This window comes from Schistocerca piceifrons, chromosome 9, assembly GCF_021461385.2.
Source record: "Schistocerca piceifrons isolate TAMUIC-IGC-003096 chromosome 9, iqSchPice1.1, whole genome shotgun sequence".
Classification (NCBI taxonomy): Eukaryota; Metazoa; Arthropoda; class Insecta; order Orthoptera; family Acrididae; genus Schistocerca; species Schistocerca piceifrons.
The window spans coordinates 119,342,107-119,357,461 of NC_060146.1; the positions used below are offsets into that span (position 1 = coordinate 119,342,107).

At 39.6% G+C, this 15,355-nt stretch overlaps 1 protein-coding gene across 1 annotated transcript in view; it reads left to right on the forward strand.

The window, feature by feature from the left end:
• LOC124717097 overlaps window positions 1-15,355 on the forward strand; it is a 357,007-nt gene that overhangs the window by 151,153 nt on the left and 190,499 nt on the right. The window contains exons 20-21 of the mRNA XM_047243803.1: window positions 6,356-6,529; window positions 14,017-14,190. Of these exons, the coding sequence (XP_047099759.1) occupies window positions 6,356-6,529; window positions 14,017-14,190 (348 nt within the window). The remainder of the gene's footprint in view (window positions 1-6,355; window positions 6,530-14,016; window positions 14,191-15,355) is intronic.

Sequence of the window (15,355 nt, forward strand, 5' to 3'; positions counted from 1 at the left end):
CATTCTGTGATCTATTTCTTGTGCTCTGAAGGTGCATCAGGAGCTGGATTCCACAGAAGACTTTTAAAACTGTATGGGGCCAATGTGTTACCATGGAAAAGTTTTTACCAGTGGACTGCACGGTTCAAAGTTGCCCAAACAAATAAAAAGGATGAGAAAGAACAGAACGTTGACTCACATATGTTACTGGGAAACCCTTTGGCCTTATTTAGAATAACTGACATTTGTGTCCGATGCAGTCTAAACTTTGGTGAAGTCTGTGCATGATGGGTCCCAAAGTAATACAATGAAGCAAACAAGTGCAGTCGTATGAGAATTTCTCAATAGCTATTGGACTGTTAATGAAGGTGAAATTTTTTGTAACTATCCATCACTGGAGATTAAACGTGGGTTCATTGCTGTGAACCAGAGAGCAAATGCTAGAGCCTGACCAAACACCAGTGTGTGGCATGGAAACAACTCAGATTTCCAGGCTAAAATGAATTCGAGAGTCATTCCATTACAGGAAAAATTATGTTCTTGATATTTTGGGACACACACACACACACACACACACACACACACACACACACACACACACACACACACCATTTCTGGAACATTACTTTCAAAGGGGATCAACAGAAGTCAACATTTCAGTGATATGCTTAGCAACGAGTTGAAGCCTGCAATTTGGAACTAACATGGAGATGAATTGTCAAACAGTGTTTTGTTTTTGCGTGTCAATGTGCATTCATATATTGCCACCCACAGTGTTCATACTCTGCAGGATATGCGTTTAGAAGTGTTGGAACAACTTACATAGAGTCCTTATCTTGCCCTGTCAGATTTCCATTTGTTTAGTACGCTTAAAGAGGCCACCAACTCAGCTCTTATGGAGTTGTGAAAGAAGTGGGTGTACATAGCTTGATATTCATCTAAAAACTTTTCTTTCGAGGTTATTGGAAAACTTTTAAACTTGGGCAATAATAGATCAAATGCACTTGTATTGTAAATTTTGTGCTGTTTTGGTGTTGTATTAAATAGGAAAAAGTTGTGCAAGTACTTTTTGAACATCATTTTTTGGAACTTTTTTTTGTAGGTTATGGTTTTTATCATTCTTTCTTTCTTTCTTTTTCTTTTTTTCTCCTACCATACCTCTGTGATTATGCAACTTCAGTTGGTGAAAGGACATTACGGGGAAGTGTAAGAAACTTTCTGGTTATGGAAGGACTAAAGTAGCAAAGAGCACACACAGTATACCAACTCCATTGACAGGCTAGTATATGAATTGATTTGTGACTTCACATTATCACTATGCAGGAAGCTTCTGTGACTTCAACAAATGGATATCGAAGATGTTCCAAGTCTGAACCAAGACTGGATAGCTCGGAAAAGAGAAAACGTAGCAGCAGTGAGCTGAGGACAGTTGACAAAGTCAAGAGCCCTAATAGAAACTCAGTCACTTCTAGTGATAGAAATTCAGCACAAAAAGTATACAGATAAAGGAAAAAAATCTCACTAGAGAAATCATTCAGTTTCTTTATGATACCACATAACTGTGTTTCATTTTGTAGTGCATAGATATTAAAGCAGTTTTTTTTACCAGCTATTTTAAGTAAATACCTTTCTTATTTGTGTAGCATTCATGATTTTAAGAAAATAGCAATATATCATAACTACTTGTATACTTATGTATTTAGGAGGTGGGAGTGCACATTTTCTTCTTATTGATATCAATTCAGTTGTTGAATTAAAGGATGGTCATCAAACCACAATATTTCATCTCCTTGTTGACTGTTAGATAAAGGCATCTCTAGGTTGTTCCACAATACTGATGATTGTTTCTATTCTTAGAACACATCTCTCGTCATTAATCCAATGACACATGAACATTTTATTCAAATCATCCTTTCGGCATTCTTTAGTTTCCTCTCCAGTTTGGCAGGTATTCGGTATGTTCATATCCTTCAAAAATGTCTGATGCTGTTTTCACTTTAGTCCACTTAAGGCCTATCACCTTCTCCGGAACACGGGTTGGCATTCTGCTAATTACTTTGAGAAGGTCTTTGTTAATTGTTTCATACAGGCATTTTATTTAATTGATATGCTATTCAAAATAGGTCATGTAATCTCCTTGTTCCTTTTCACAGAAATTTGAATTTGATTTTTCAAGGATAACTTTTTTCTGTACACTTTTTGACTGGTACTTCTCATCAAATAATGTTTGAAAAACTTCCTACATTTTTATAACAGTCTTTACTGTTCAGCATCAGTGACTGGATGGCACAACTAATTCTTTTGTTGTATTCTCATGTATAATGTAAATATTTTTGAAAGCCTGATCAGCCCATAATATTTTAATTTTGCTGTCCACTTCCATCGACATTTCGCTTACATTTTCTATTGTAATGCATACTTCCCCTTCAGTGAGAAGTTTGGTTCTCAGCTGGTCACTATAAGACTCAAAAATTCCTGAAGTTCTGCAGGAATTTGATTAGAACTCACTTGTGAGGGATAGTGTCAAACATCATAGGGAAATATGAAACAACTTGATATCATTTGCTGACAGCACTTATTACTTTGTGTTAATAAAGAACCAGTTGTGTTGCACAAGATGGTGTCCATACGAACGGTTAGTGTTCCGCTCTTATCAGAAATAGAAAAATTGAACAGTTCATTATGTAAAGAATGTAAAAAGAAGGTGATAAAAGGAATCCTGTATGTTAAGTGTAACTAGTGGTTGCATGAACAGCAAACCAAAATAAACTTGAAATACGCCAGTGATAATTTTTTATGGACGTGTCTCGGCTGTTTACATTTCGAAACATCCCATCAAAATACTTTGAAATGATTTTAAGGTGCTGAAAAGTGAAATCTCAATTTTAAAACAAGAAAACGATAATTATTATGAGAGAAAGAGTTCGGTGTGTCAGAAAGCTGTGAAACAAAAGCAGAATAACATTGCTTTAATCCGTGTGCACACATCAGTGGTTAGCCAATAAATTTCAACACAGTGACTCCAGGTAAAGAAAATAATAGATTAGGATCAGAGAAACAGTCCATTGTGTGTGAAGGCCGAAAAATGGAAACAAAACAATACCATGAAAACTCGCGCTCATGAATAAGCAGTATTAATTATCAAAACTTTAGGTCTAATATATCAGATGTGCCAAGTGAATTATCATAAATTAGAATACAACAACTAAACAACCATCTAAAAATATGGAAAACTCAAAACAACAAACTGCAGAAAATGAACTTGAGCGTAACTGTAGTGGTGTGCTAGTACACGTTGGAAAGAATTCGATAAAAATTAGCAATGAAGAAGAAATCACCAATGACCAAGAAGCTTGATTCATTTAGCTAGAAGTGTCTATCCAGGTTCCCAGCTCACAATTAGTGCAGTAATAAAAAGGTGATCTGTAAGTGATAAATATGTCTACATAATAAATTGTGCCATAAAAGAACAGTGTGATAGACTTGGAGCAGTGTTCATAGATCCAAATAAATTCCTAAAAGTAAACTGCCAAGGAAAGCATGGACTGCACTTAAATAGACTGGGGTCTCTAACATTAAGCAGAATGTTTACAGATGTTTGCAAAATAATAAAAAACAAGGGAAACTAAAATGGCTTGATGGGGGTGAAAATGTGGATAAACCAGAAGGAATAATAATAATAATAATAATAATAATAATAAGTATAATCTAAAAACAGAGGGAGAGCAGAATATAAACCTGAAAATTGGTTTTTTAAATATCCAAGGTTTGAACGACAAGGAGTTAGTATTGAATGAATTCTCATCAGAGAATAAATTTGACTTATTGTGCTTAGGTGAACATTGGGTCACTGAAGATGAAATTCCAGTTTATAAGTTCGAAAATTATAGTTTATCAAACAGTTACTGCAGAAGAGTTCACAAGAGGGGTGGTGTAGCAATTTATGCTGGCAGATCATTCGGTTGCACCATTGGTAACTTAGATCTAAATTATTTATGCGAAGAACTGAATTTTTGAAGCCACTGGTAGTCATAAGTAGTAAGAGGCTAATAGTAGTATCATTATACAGGTCTCCCAATGGTATTAACAGTGTGTTCTTAGAAAAATTGAACATCCTTTTATGTGCACTCACTGAGAAAAGATTTACCAACTAGGACATTATAATAGCTGTTGATCTTAATTCTGATTTTGACATGTCAGCTGACAAGCACAGTGTTAATGATTTGAAAAACCTACAACCACAGTTCAATCTACAGTGTGTTGACTACAAACTTACTAGGGAACAAGTGTGCTTAGACAATATATTTGTTAATTTTAAATGTACCAAAGCCCAGTGTGATGTAAAAATGTTTATCTTTTCTGACCACAAGCAGTCCACAGCTCGTGGTCTAGTGGTTAGCGTTGCTGCCTCTGGATCAACATCCATATTGAACTTGCAATAAGTGAGTCGCCTGATGGCAGGATCCGCCGAGTGGAATGCTGTCTCGATTTCGTTTGATTGTGGGCCATGTCTGGGTGAGGATTTACAGCCGTCAGGTCATTGTGCAGAGTGTTGGCCCATTGCCGTCTTGGTCGTCCATTGTATCTTTTTTTCCATGACTGCCTTTGCTTGATGCATTGCACAGCAAGTGTCCAAACCATCACAGATGACTTTCTTGCATTTTCTACTGAATTGGTTGACCTCAAAATGTTTCCTGATAGAATTATTCAAAACATGATCCAGTTGAGTGATACCACCTGTCTATCGAAGCATCTTCATCTCCGTGGCCCCCATTTGCTGTTCTGCCTTTTCCATTGCTGACAAACATTCAGTGCTGTAGAGAATGATGGGGTGGTGGATGACAATCTGGTAGATCTCCGACTTCAGACAATCCTTCATCTGATGATTGAATATGACTCCTGTTGTCATTCGGCACCTCATCCAGGCTGCCTGTGTCCTTGCGTCAATCCCGTCTGTAAATTGACCATCTCTAAAGATTGTAAAACCGAGATACTTAAATTTTGTTCTCGTGTAACATCAAAATCAGAGGGAATAAAATAAAAGAAAATAAAACTGTACACATACCTGGGAAGTAAGAGAACTGAAGAGAGAAGAAATGAAGATGATACAAATCAAAGAATTAGAGAAGCAAAAGTCATATTCTTAAATAAGAGAAAAATGCTTTGTTCAGACAGTGTAAATACTGAAGCAAGAAAAATAGTGCTTTGCAGCTGCGTTTGGAGTGTAGCACTGTATGGCTGTGAAACGTGGACATAAGACAAAAATGAAAGTAATTGTCTTTAAACATTTGAAGTGTGGTTTCTGAAGACACCTGTTGAAGATAAAGTGAACATATGACACCACAAACAAGTAAGTCCTGCAAAGAATTGGGATAGAAAGATTTAGGGAACAATAGAATGAAGACGACACTAGTGGAGTGGTCACATAACATGACATAGTCAGTTCCTTGCCAGTTTGAAACAGGTTTCCAAGGAGAGATAGGTTGAGGAAGACCACAAATTGGCATTTTTAAAACAAGATATACTTGATGTAGGCATTTCTAATTATACAGAAATGAACTTCTGATAGAACCAGGTGGAGAACTGCCAACCAGTCAAAAGATTGGTGGTGGTGGTGGTGGTGGTGGTGGTGGTGGTGGTGGTGGTGATAAAGAAGGATAATCCCTTTGTGAGCTTGGAGTAGTTAATTTGTGAAAAATCTTAAAATGTCATCGTGAAAACTATTCTGGGATTGTGTGTATTGTCTTCCTGGCGCCCAAAAGTGGCTCCACACCCTATTTGATGGATGGTGCATCAAGGTATTGTCAATTACGTAATGGAAGTAAGTTTGTGAGGGTAGAAATTGTAGAGATAGATCAAGGCTTGAGTATAATAAGCAGGTTTGAATGGATGTAGGTTTCAGTAGTTATGCTGGTAAAGAGGCTTGCACAGGATAGACCAGCATGGAGAGCTGCATCAAACCAATCTTTGGACTGGAGACCACAACCACATTATTGTTTTGTCTAAGCCCTGTACAAATTGAGAGTTACATATTGTTCCAAATCTTGAGAAAGGGTAAGTGTATATATTAATATTTGCATTGCACATGTACAAGTCAACATGGACACTAGTGTTTTAATACCACAACATTGTTTACTTATTAGATAACAGCTAGCAAATGAATGCTATTTCGTAGCAGTTAATTGTGAAATGACAAATGCTGCTGCAGAGTAGAGTCAAATGCCAAGCTGGACTTTTTTAGTATAAGTTAGGGAAAATATAGTTAAGTCTGTTTGTTTGCAAAAACTACAGTAGTAAATAGCACACACAATGTAATAGCACATACAGACAGGCTAGTATAACACTTGATTTTTGAGATAACATTTTCACTGCGCAGGAACGTCCTGTGATTTCGCCAAGGGAATCTCGAAGACGTTCCATGTCTGTACCGAGACCGGAAGGCCTGGGGAAGCGAAAGAGGAGCAGCAGTCGCCTTAGGACGGAGGGCAAAGTTAAGAGCCCTAGTACAAAATCAGTCATTGCTGATGATAGTAGGAAGTCAGCACAGAAGGTACACAAATAGAGCTAAAAACATTCCCTTATCTTACATACTGTGCATAATACCATTCTTTATGCAGGACATAGATTAAGGCAGGAAAGTCACTATATGTTGTGATTTGTATTGCAGTCACATACACGGTGCATTCCATAAGTAATACGACCAAATTCATAAAAAATCATTTATTGATATATTCATTATTCATACAAATGTCGGAGGAAGGCAATGGCAAACCACCTCCACTAGGACCTTGCCTAGTACGGCGGTGTGGATCTCCCGTATCGTTCCCCTACGCTCTGTCCAGGAATATGGGACATCATCATCATCATCATCATCATCATCATCATCATCATCATCATTCATACAAATAATCAAAAATTTTCAAAATAGCATCCTCTTGTGTCGATACACTTTTGGAGGTGGTGTTTCCATGCCTGGAAGGCATCCTGGAATGCCTTTTCCGGATTGTCCTGTAGAGCTGATGTAACATGCGCATGGATGCTTTCAATCGTGTCCCAATGTTTTCCTTTCATGACTCCTTTTAACCAAGGAAACAAAAAAAAAGTCAGCGCGAGCCAGGTCAGGACTGTAGGGAGGCTGAGGAACCAATGGGGTCTTGGTCCTGGCCAGGAAGTCGTTGACAGTGAAGGCGCTGCGACTCGGCGCATTGTCGTGATGAACTTTCCACATGTCCTTGATGTCATTTCGGCAGTACGAGACCCTCCTTTTCAGTCTTTTGAGCACTTCCAAGTAGAAAGCTGATTTCACTGTAGTCCCAGTAGGTACAATTTCGTGGTGGACAATGCCTGTGATGTCAAAGAAGACAATGAGCATGGTTTTGATCCTGGAATTGCTCATGCGTGCCTTCTTGGGACAGGGTGACGATGGGGTGTGCCACTCTGAACTCTGCCTTTTTGTCTCAGGGTCGTACTCAAAAATCCATGACTCATCACCAGTGTTAACTGAGTTTAAGAAATGAGGATCATTTTCACACATGTCCAACATTTCTCAGCACCAAAGCACATGCATGTGCTCGCGTTCGTCGGTCAGCACTTTTGGGATGAGTTTGGCACACACCTTCCTCATGTTTGGTCACATTGCAGAAAATGGTTGTTTTTGACATGTTTGGAGTTTGTGCTGTCAATTGAAGGGTCAGCCGTCTGTCAGAGTTCAAACAATTGCACACGCGCTTCGTATTTTCGTCGACTCGTGCAGTTGATGGCTGTCCACTGCGAGGTTCGGCGGTGATCTCCTCTCGGCCCTCCATGAACAACTTGGGCCATCGGAAAACTTGTGATTTGGACAAGCAATCAGTCCCAAAGTCATGCTGAAGTAACGGAAATGTTTCGGTGGCGTACTTCCCAAGTTTAATGCAAAATTTGATAGCGTACCATTGCTTTACAGAATGATCCATTGTGCCGTGTTACATAAACTCAAAACGGGGTTGATGGAAACGCACATCCTGACTCTCCGGCAGCTCGCAGCGGAATGAGACAAAGAGCGTTTTGAAGCTAACACCCCCCTCCACTTAGCCCAGCCGGTTACAACACGCTGTGGTGTTCTGTTGTGTCAGAAAAAAATTGGTCGTTTTACTTATGGAATGCACTCTGTAAAAAAAAAAGAGAGAGAGATGCATGTTATAATAACCACTTTTGGACATGTACATTTAGAGGTGAGAGCACATGTTTTCTCTTTACTAACATCAACATTGTTTTTTACTTTATTTGAAAAGGGTCAACAAAAGAATTATTTCCTTTTTGTGGGTACCTAGAGGTAGACACCAAGAGCGAGCTAAGTAATATGTAATGTTACTCCCATTTTGAGAACACGCCATTTGTCATGAAACAGGAAGTAGCATTTATATGTAGTTAACTTTTATCGTCCCACAGGCACTTACATACCACAACTCTCTGGCACATTTTGTCTGATGTTTTCCACCCATGCCTTTAATGTGGCTTAATACTGATTTAAGAAAACCTCTAAATTTAGCTTCCATTGTGAGCCACTGTTTACTGAAATATTTCTTTTAAATTGCAAACTAAAGGTAAAGTCAACTTTAATGACCTACCCTTACCGCACAGCACAATATCATGCAGTAAAATAGTACACTACTGGCCATTAAAATTGCTACACCAAGAAGAAATGCAGATGATAAACAGGTATTCATTGGACAAATATATTATACTAGAACTGACATGTGATTACATTTTCACGCAGTTTCAGTGCATAGATCCTGAGAAATCAGTACCTAGAAGAACGACCTCTGGCCGTAATAACGGCCTTGATACGCCTGGGCATTGAGTCAAACAGAGCTTGGATGGCGTGTACAGCTGCCCATGCAGCTTCAACACGATACCACAGTTCATTAAGAGTAGTGACTGGCGTATTGTGACGAGCCAGTTGCTCGGCCACGATTGACCAGACGTTTTCAATTGGTGAGAGATCTGGAGAATGTGCTGGCCAGGGCAGCAGTCGAACATTTTCTGTATCCATAAAGGCCCATACAGGACCTGCAACATGCGGTCGTGCATTATCCTGCTGAAATGTAGGGTTTGGCAGGGATCGAATGAAGGGTAGAGCCACGGGTCGTAATACATCTGAAATGTAATGTCCTCTGTTCAAAGTGCCGTCAATGCGAACAAGAGGTGACCGAGACGTGTAACCAATAGCACCCCATACCATCACGCTGGGTGATAACACCAGTATGGCGATGACAAATACATGCTTCCAATGTGCGTTCGCCACAATGTTGCCAAACACGGATGCGACCATCATGATGCTGTAAACAGAACCTGGATTCATCCGAAAAAATGACGTTATGCCATTCGTGCACCCAGGTTCATTGTCGAGTACACCATCACAGGCGCTCCTGTCTGTGATGCAGCATCAAGGGTAACCGCAGCCATGGTCTCCGAGCTGATAGTCCGTGCTGCTGCAAACATCGTCGAACTGTTTTTGCAGATGGTTGTTGTCTTGCAAACGTTCCCATCTGTTGACTCAGTGATCGAGATGTGGCTGCACGATCTGTTACAGCCATGTGGATAAGATGCCTGTCATCTCGACTGCTAGTGATATGAGGCCATTGGGATCCAGCACGGCATTCCGTATTACGCTCCTGAACTCACCGATTCCATATTCTGCTAACTGTCATTGTTGGATCTCGACGAATGCGAGCAGCAATGTCGCGATATGATAAACCACAATTATGATAGGCTTCAATCCGACCTTTACGAAAGTCAGGAATGTGATGGTATGCATTTCTCCTCCTTACACGAGGCATCACAACAACGTTCCACCGGGCAACGCCAGGTCAACTGCTGTTTGTGTATGAGAAATCGGTTGGAAACTTTCCTCATGTCAGCACGTTGTAGGTGTCGCCACCGACGCCAACCTTGTGTGAGTGCTCTGAAAAGCTAATGATTTGCATATCACAGCATCTATTTCCTGTCGGCTAAATTTCGCGTCTGTAGCATGTCATCTTGGTGGTGTAGCAATTTTAATGGCCAGTAGTGTATATTAATTATTGATTTTAAACACAACTAGTTACCACACAAGTAAACTCCAGGATCTTTGAAGACTGAAACTCCTTCCGAGCATAAAACAGATTACTTTGCACATGAGTTAATGTGTTAAGTATTTAACGTTACAGATGTAAGCAAGGAGAAGTTTAGAAAAGGTTTGAAATTATGCTGAAAGTTTGTTAGAAATCACTAAGTGCTCTCATTGTGAAATACTGGGCGAATATAGCGTGGGTAATTTGCGTTTCAGTTTAAGTAGAAACAAGTTTCCTACACATCACAATGTTTATGATGTCATATCTCCTGAACTGTCTCTCGTGCAGTGATATAACTTTGCAGGTACATTCAGTGGTGTATGTTGATAATGTCCGTAAACTGTGTTGCAAATAGTGTTGTTAGTAAAGAAGTAATAAATTAAAACATCATGTACGATGCTGAAGTTTTGCTGCACGAACAGTAAAAATTTAGTAAGTGTTAAAATCTTTTTTCCTTTCATCATTTTGTTGGGGTTCTCAGCGAGAAAAAGTTGTGTGAAGGTGTGAAATTATGTGTAAAGTTTGCCGGAAGTCAGTAAGTGCTCTCGTATTCAAATACTAGAAGAATGAAGTCCCACGTGTTTGAGTGCCATGTGATACACTATCTCAAGATGCGAGCCCGCGCTCGCGCTCTCTCTCTCTCACACACACACACACACACACACACACACACACACACAGTCTGTAATTGTGATACTTGTCTTATTGCGTTAAACTTTTAATGTATGATTATACCTTTTAATGAGTAGATTTTGACAGCATTTCATTTTTAAATTCAGTCAATAATTACATTAAATATTGAAAATCAAATTTTTGCTTCCCCCAGAAGCTGCCAGATAGGCGCTCGGCAATTGGTACTGGGTTCCAGGAAAGTCACATGTATGTATGTTGGGGTGGCTCATTTCAAAAGGGCACAACCAAGTTCCTATTCTTTTGTTACCCAGTGATGGTCTGTGCTCCGTAATGGCAGTGATAGCAAGGGTTTAATCTGCCTACCTCAATCCTAGTTCCCCCCCACCCCCCATCCCCCACCTCTCTCTTCCTCTCATTGGTGAGTGGAACCTGTTGACAGCATACTTTGGGTTTGTCTCATTGGAGTAATAATGTTGTGATGTGTTCCGTACTGTGTGCCCAAAGTGAGGTAGAACAGAAAATATTTATTGCACTTCTGTTGTGCAATCAAAAAGCCATGCACGTGAAAATAAATGTGTCTCTAAATAGGATTTTTATTGCAATAATTTGCTTACCCATTGCAAGATAGCACAAGGAGTATTAGAAGATACCATTGCAGCACATGGATTTGCACAGTTAATTGCTTGGTAAACATGCTGTTTTTCCAAAAGTGATGAGATTTTGTGAAGGAACAGTATTTTGTCATGGGAAATATCCAGATACTGCAGTGCTGCAAAATTTGAGAGTAATGAAATTAATCACCCGTTTCCTACTGGGAGACTGACCATTTTGGCTGACACTACATTGGCTGTGGCAAGGGGTGTGATGCTGCATTCACCTTCTTAGTGTACTGTACGTGGTTTTGGTCGTTTGTCGACATCCTTGGAATTACAGAACTCGACCGGGTTTCTTCACTGAGGAGATATGGTTTCACCTTAGTACATGTGAGAATAGCCAGGACACAAGTATTTGACAAGCTCAACATGCCTTTCACGATAAAATGCTGCACTGTCAGAAAATTGGAGTGTGGTGTGCCATATTCTGTCATCAATTACTGGTGCCGTATGTTCTCTACGAAGGCAGTAAACTGTGTTGTAGACCGAGATGACATTACACAGTTGATATTCCTTCTTGAGACAGATGTACATTGTGAGTTGCAGGGTGGTGCTAATCATCACACATATAATGAAACAGTTCATCTCTGAAGCAAATATTTTGGCAATCGAACTAAGTATGGTGATCACATTCTCACAATTTAACATCTGTGGACTTCTTCCTGTGTGGCTGCTTTATAGGAATTTTTTTGACTTTGACTTATCTGTGGCCTGGGTCTTAGTGACCATATGCCTGCTCCACACTCCTCCTCCATTGTTTCCAGTTGCGAGCCTCCTGCGACCACTTGTCCACCCCTAGTCCCATGTCCTCAGTGTCCTTGTCAATGGAAGCATTTTGTACAGCATGCATTGCCATCCAAGGTGATCACACACTTAAGAACCGCGTCCTGTCATTTTTAATGTCCACTGGACCATCATGAATCACGGTGATTAAGTGCAGTTGGATCGTGTATTTTTAAAAGCGGCATCACTCTATAATTTCATGATTTTGAGTTTGCCGTTGCTTCAAATACCTCATTTGTAACTGCACAAACTGACTAATAAGGGGTTATCAGTCTTTCAGTTTGTGTTCAGTTACCGACTCGTGCTATTTCAGAATTAAAGAGAGGCATCTGTTGTGGCTCATGCCCCTGTGAAAATAAAATTGATGTAGCAGCACTGTGAATGTGAAAACAATATACTACAATTTTAAAACTGTTGTACATTGTTGTCTTTGTTATCCGTGCAGTTAAAAGTGCATTTCGTTATAGGTTGGTGGAAGTGGTAGGTTATATACATTGAGTGCTTTCGTGAGTATGTAGTTTGATCTGTTGCACAGCGTGAGGTACAGGTTAGTTGAAAGATGACTGACTGACTGCTTTGTGAGTTGGCAAATCCAGTGTATGTGAATACAAAATCTAACAAAGGGCTTTCCCTGACTATCACTCTTCTACTTTTTTCACACTTAAAGCATTTGAAGCTAGTTTCCAGACATCAGTTTCCTATAGCAGTGTGAAACACTTCTCAAAACACTTGAAGAAATTGACAATGAAGATTCTGAGGGTTGTCAAGCAGTGTGTTTAAGTATGAAACATTTAAAGCATTTTAACAGTTCTGGCTGTATCTTAGAACATAGTGTTCTAGTCTTGTAACCGCTAAGTCACCTGTCCTATTGTTGCTAGTAGCAACTTCTTTTTGTAATATTGTTATTTGAATTCTACATTTATTATTAAATATAATTTTAGTAAACAAAATATTGAATTGTGGAGTTGTAATATGCTCTGTTAACTGGTAGAAATGTTTTATACTTACCAGCATACAGAAATCTTCAGTCAGTTTTGTTCAAATGTTTTTGAGAAGTGTATCATATGCCAGTAATTGATGGCTCATTACTGAATTCCAAATCCTGGAAGCATGAAAAAAAATTGAAGAGGACCAGAATGTAGAGCCCCATGTTAATTGTGGTGACATACTCCTCACTAACACTGTGAGAGTATAAAATCTTTTATAATGAAAGACACTACATATAGACAAATAATGACAATTTTTAAACCTCAAAATAATGCCTTACAAAATTTTGAAGTAATAAATTCCCAAGGATACTTGTGCACTAGAGTTGGACTAAAATATCCTGAAATTGAAGTTATTTTTTAGTTTCTGTGTAGCTATGAAGTGTGATCATGAGTTTTACAGCGGAAAAGTTCGGAAGAGCTGGCTGAAGCACAATGGGTGTATTTACCTACTACTGCTAGTGAGCTACCGTTTTTTTTTTTAAGCACTACCCAAATAACAAGCTGCACACAGTTCAGAAGATATCTAGTGGAAACTATCTCAATCAAATTATGATAGTCAGGCTACAAGTGTAGTACCAGATGCTTACTAGTGACCGAACACTTAACTATCAGTGATAAAACATGTGTAGGTGAGGTTTTGGTTTTTCAGAGGTCTGTTCTTAAGTTGCCCAAGCATACTTGGAATTTTAAGTTTCTTTCAAAATAAGAAAAACGAGGTATCTTGGGGTTTTATGTTAAGGGGTATGGTGTAACATTATTTGATGAAAGTATATTAAGGGAAACCATATGTGTCTGGAAGAACTACTGAAGCAAAAAACAAACACAGTATACCAATTCTTGCAGGCTGATAGGCAAAGTGATTTGTAACATCATTTTCTCATTGTGCAGAAGACTCCTGTGACTTCAGTGAGGGAATCTCGAAGACGTTCCAAGTCTGAACCGAGAGCAAAAGTCGTGGAAAAGAGAAAAAGGAGCAGCAGTGGCCTGAGGACAGAGGACAAAACCAGTAGTGCTAGTGGAAAGTCGTTTAATGCCAATGTTAATAGGACGCCAACACAGAAGGTATGCAAATAAAGTAAAAGTCTCAAGAGAAATCATCCAGTATCTTTATGATAGCATGTAATAGCATTTACTCTGTTGTAATACATAGGTGTTAAAGCAGAGAATGTATATTTATTACTTTTTGTTCATTATTTATTAATTTGTTTGTTTGTAATGCTGTATCACTATAACCACCTGTGCACTTAATACATTTACAAATGAGATCAATTTTCTTCTCATTGACCACTGCTGGAACATTTAAGTTATGATACTTTTGCCATGGAAATGATTTCAAACTTTAGGTACATAGAAGTTAGTAAGTTAGCGTATTTTTCACATTTTCATTGCTGACTTCCTAAGAGAGAATTTTGTGGGGTAACTTTAAACAAAAAAGATTCATTGCTCAAAAGAAAGTAATTACATATAAAATCTGGGATGGAATAACAATAATATAAAGTAGGATACTCACCTCATAGAGAAGGCTTTAAGAGGCAGACAGGCACATTTGAAACCTCAGGGTGCTGAGGCCCGACTGTGATAGCAGCCTCTAATGTGGCAGTAAAAGAGGTGTGAGGAGAGTAGGGAGATGAATAGCAGATATGGGTGGGAAAAGGTGCTGTAATGCAGCATATGGGAGTGTGCAGGGGTGTGTCGTGGACAGGATAGGGCCTGTTAGATGCAGCATTGGGAGGATGTGCTGGCACACACGCAGGAGGGAGCGCATGTGCGTGGGAGTGAGGGGTGAGAAGAGAAGCTCAGAAGGACAAAGAACAGTGCAGCACAGGTGTGCTGGTGGACGGAAGACATGTGTGAAGTTGGAGTGGTAGCAGGTATGGGAACAGAGGCAGGTGGGGGATACAGACTAGTGAAGGTTGGGGCCTGAAGGGTTACAGCAAGGAAGGGTATGTTATAGGGAGAATTCCCACCTGTACAATTCAGAAATCTGGTGTCAATGGGAAGCATCCAGACGGCACAGAACGTAAAGCAGTTGTCGAAGCCGAGTGCATCGTGTCGGGCTGCACACTCAGGAACTGTTGGCTGTCACCCTCTCGGTCACAGTTTTGTGGTGGCCGTTCGTGCTGTTACCTCTTGTTACTGATTGTGCCAGCGTAGAATGGCACACAGTGACTGCAGCAAAGTTGGGAGGCTGCATGGCTGCTTTGAAAGGGGGCACTGCCTTTGATGG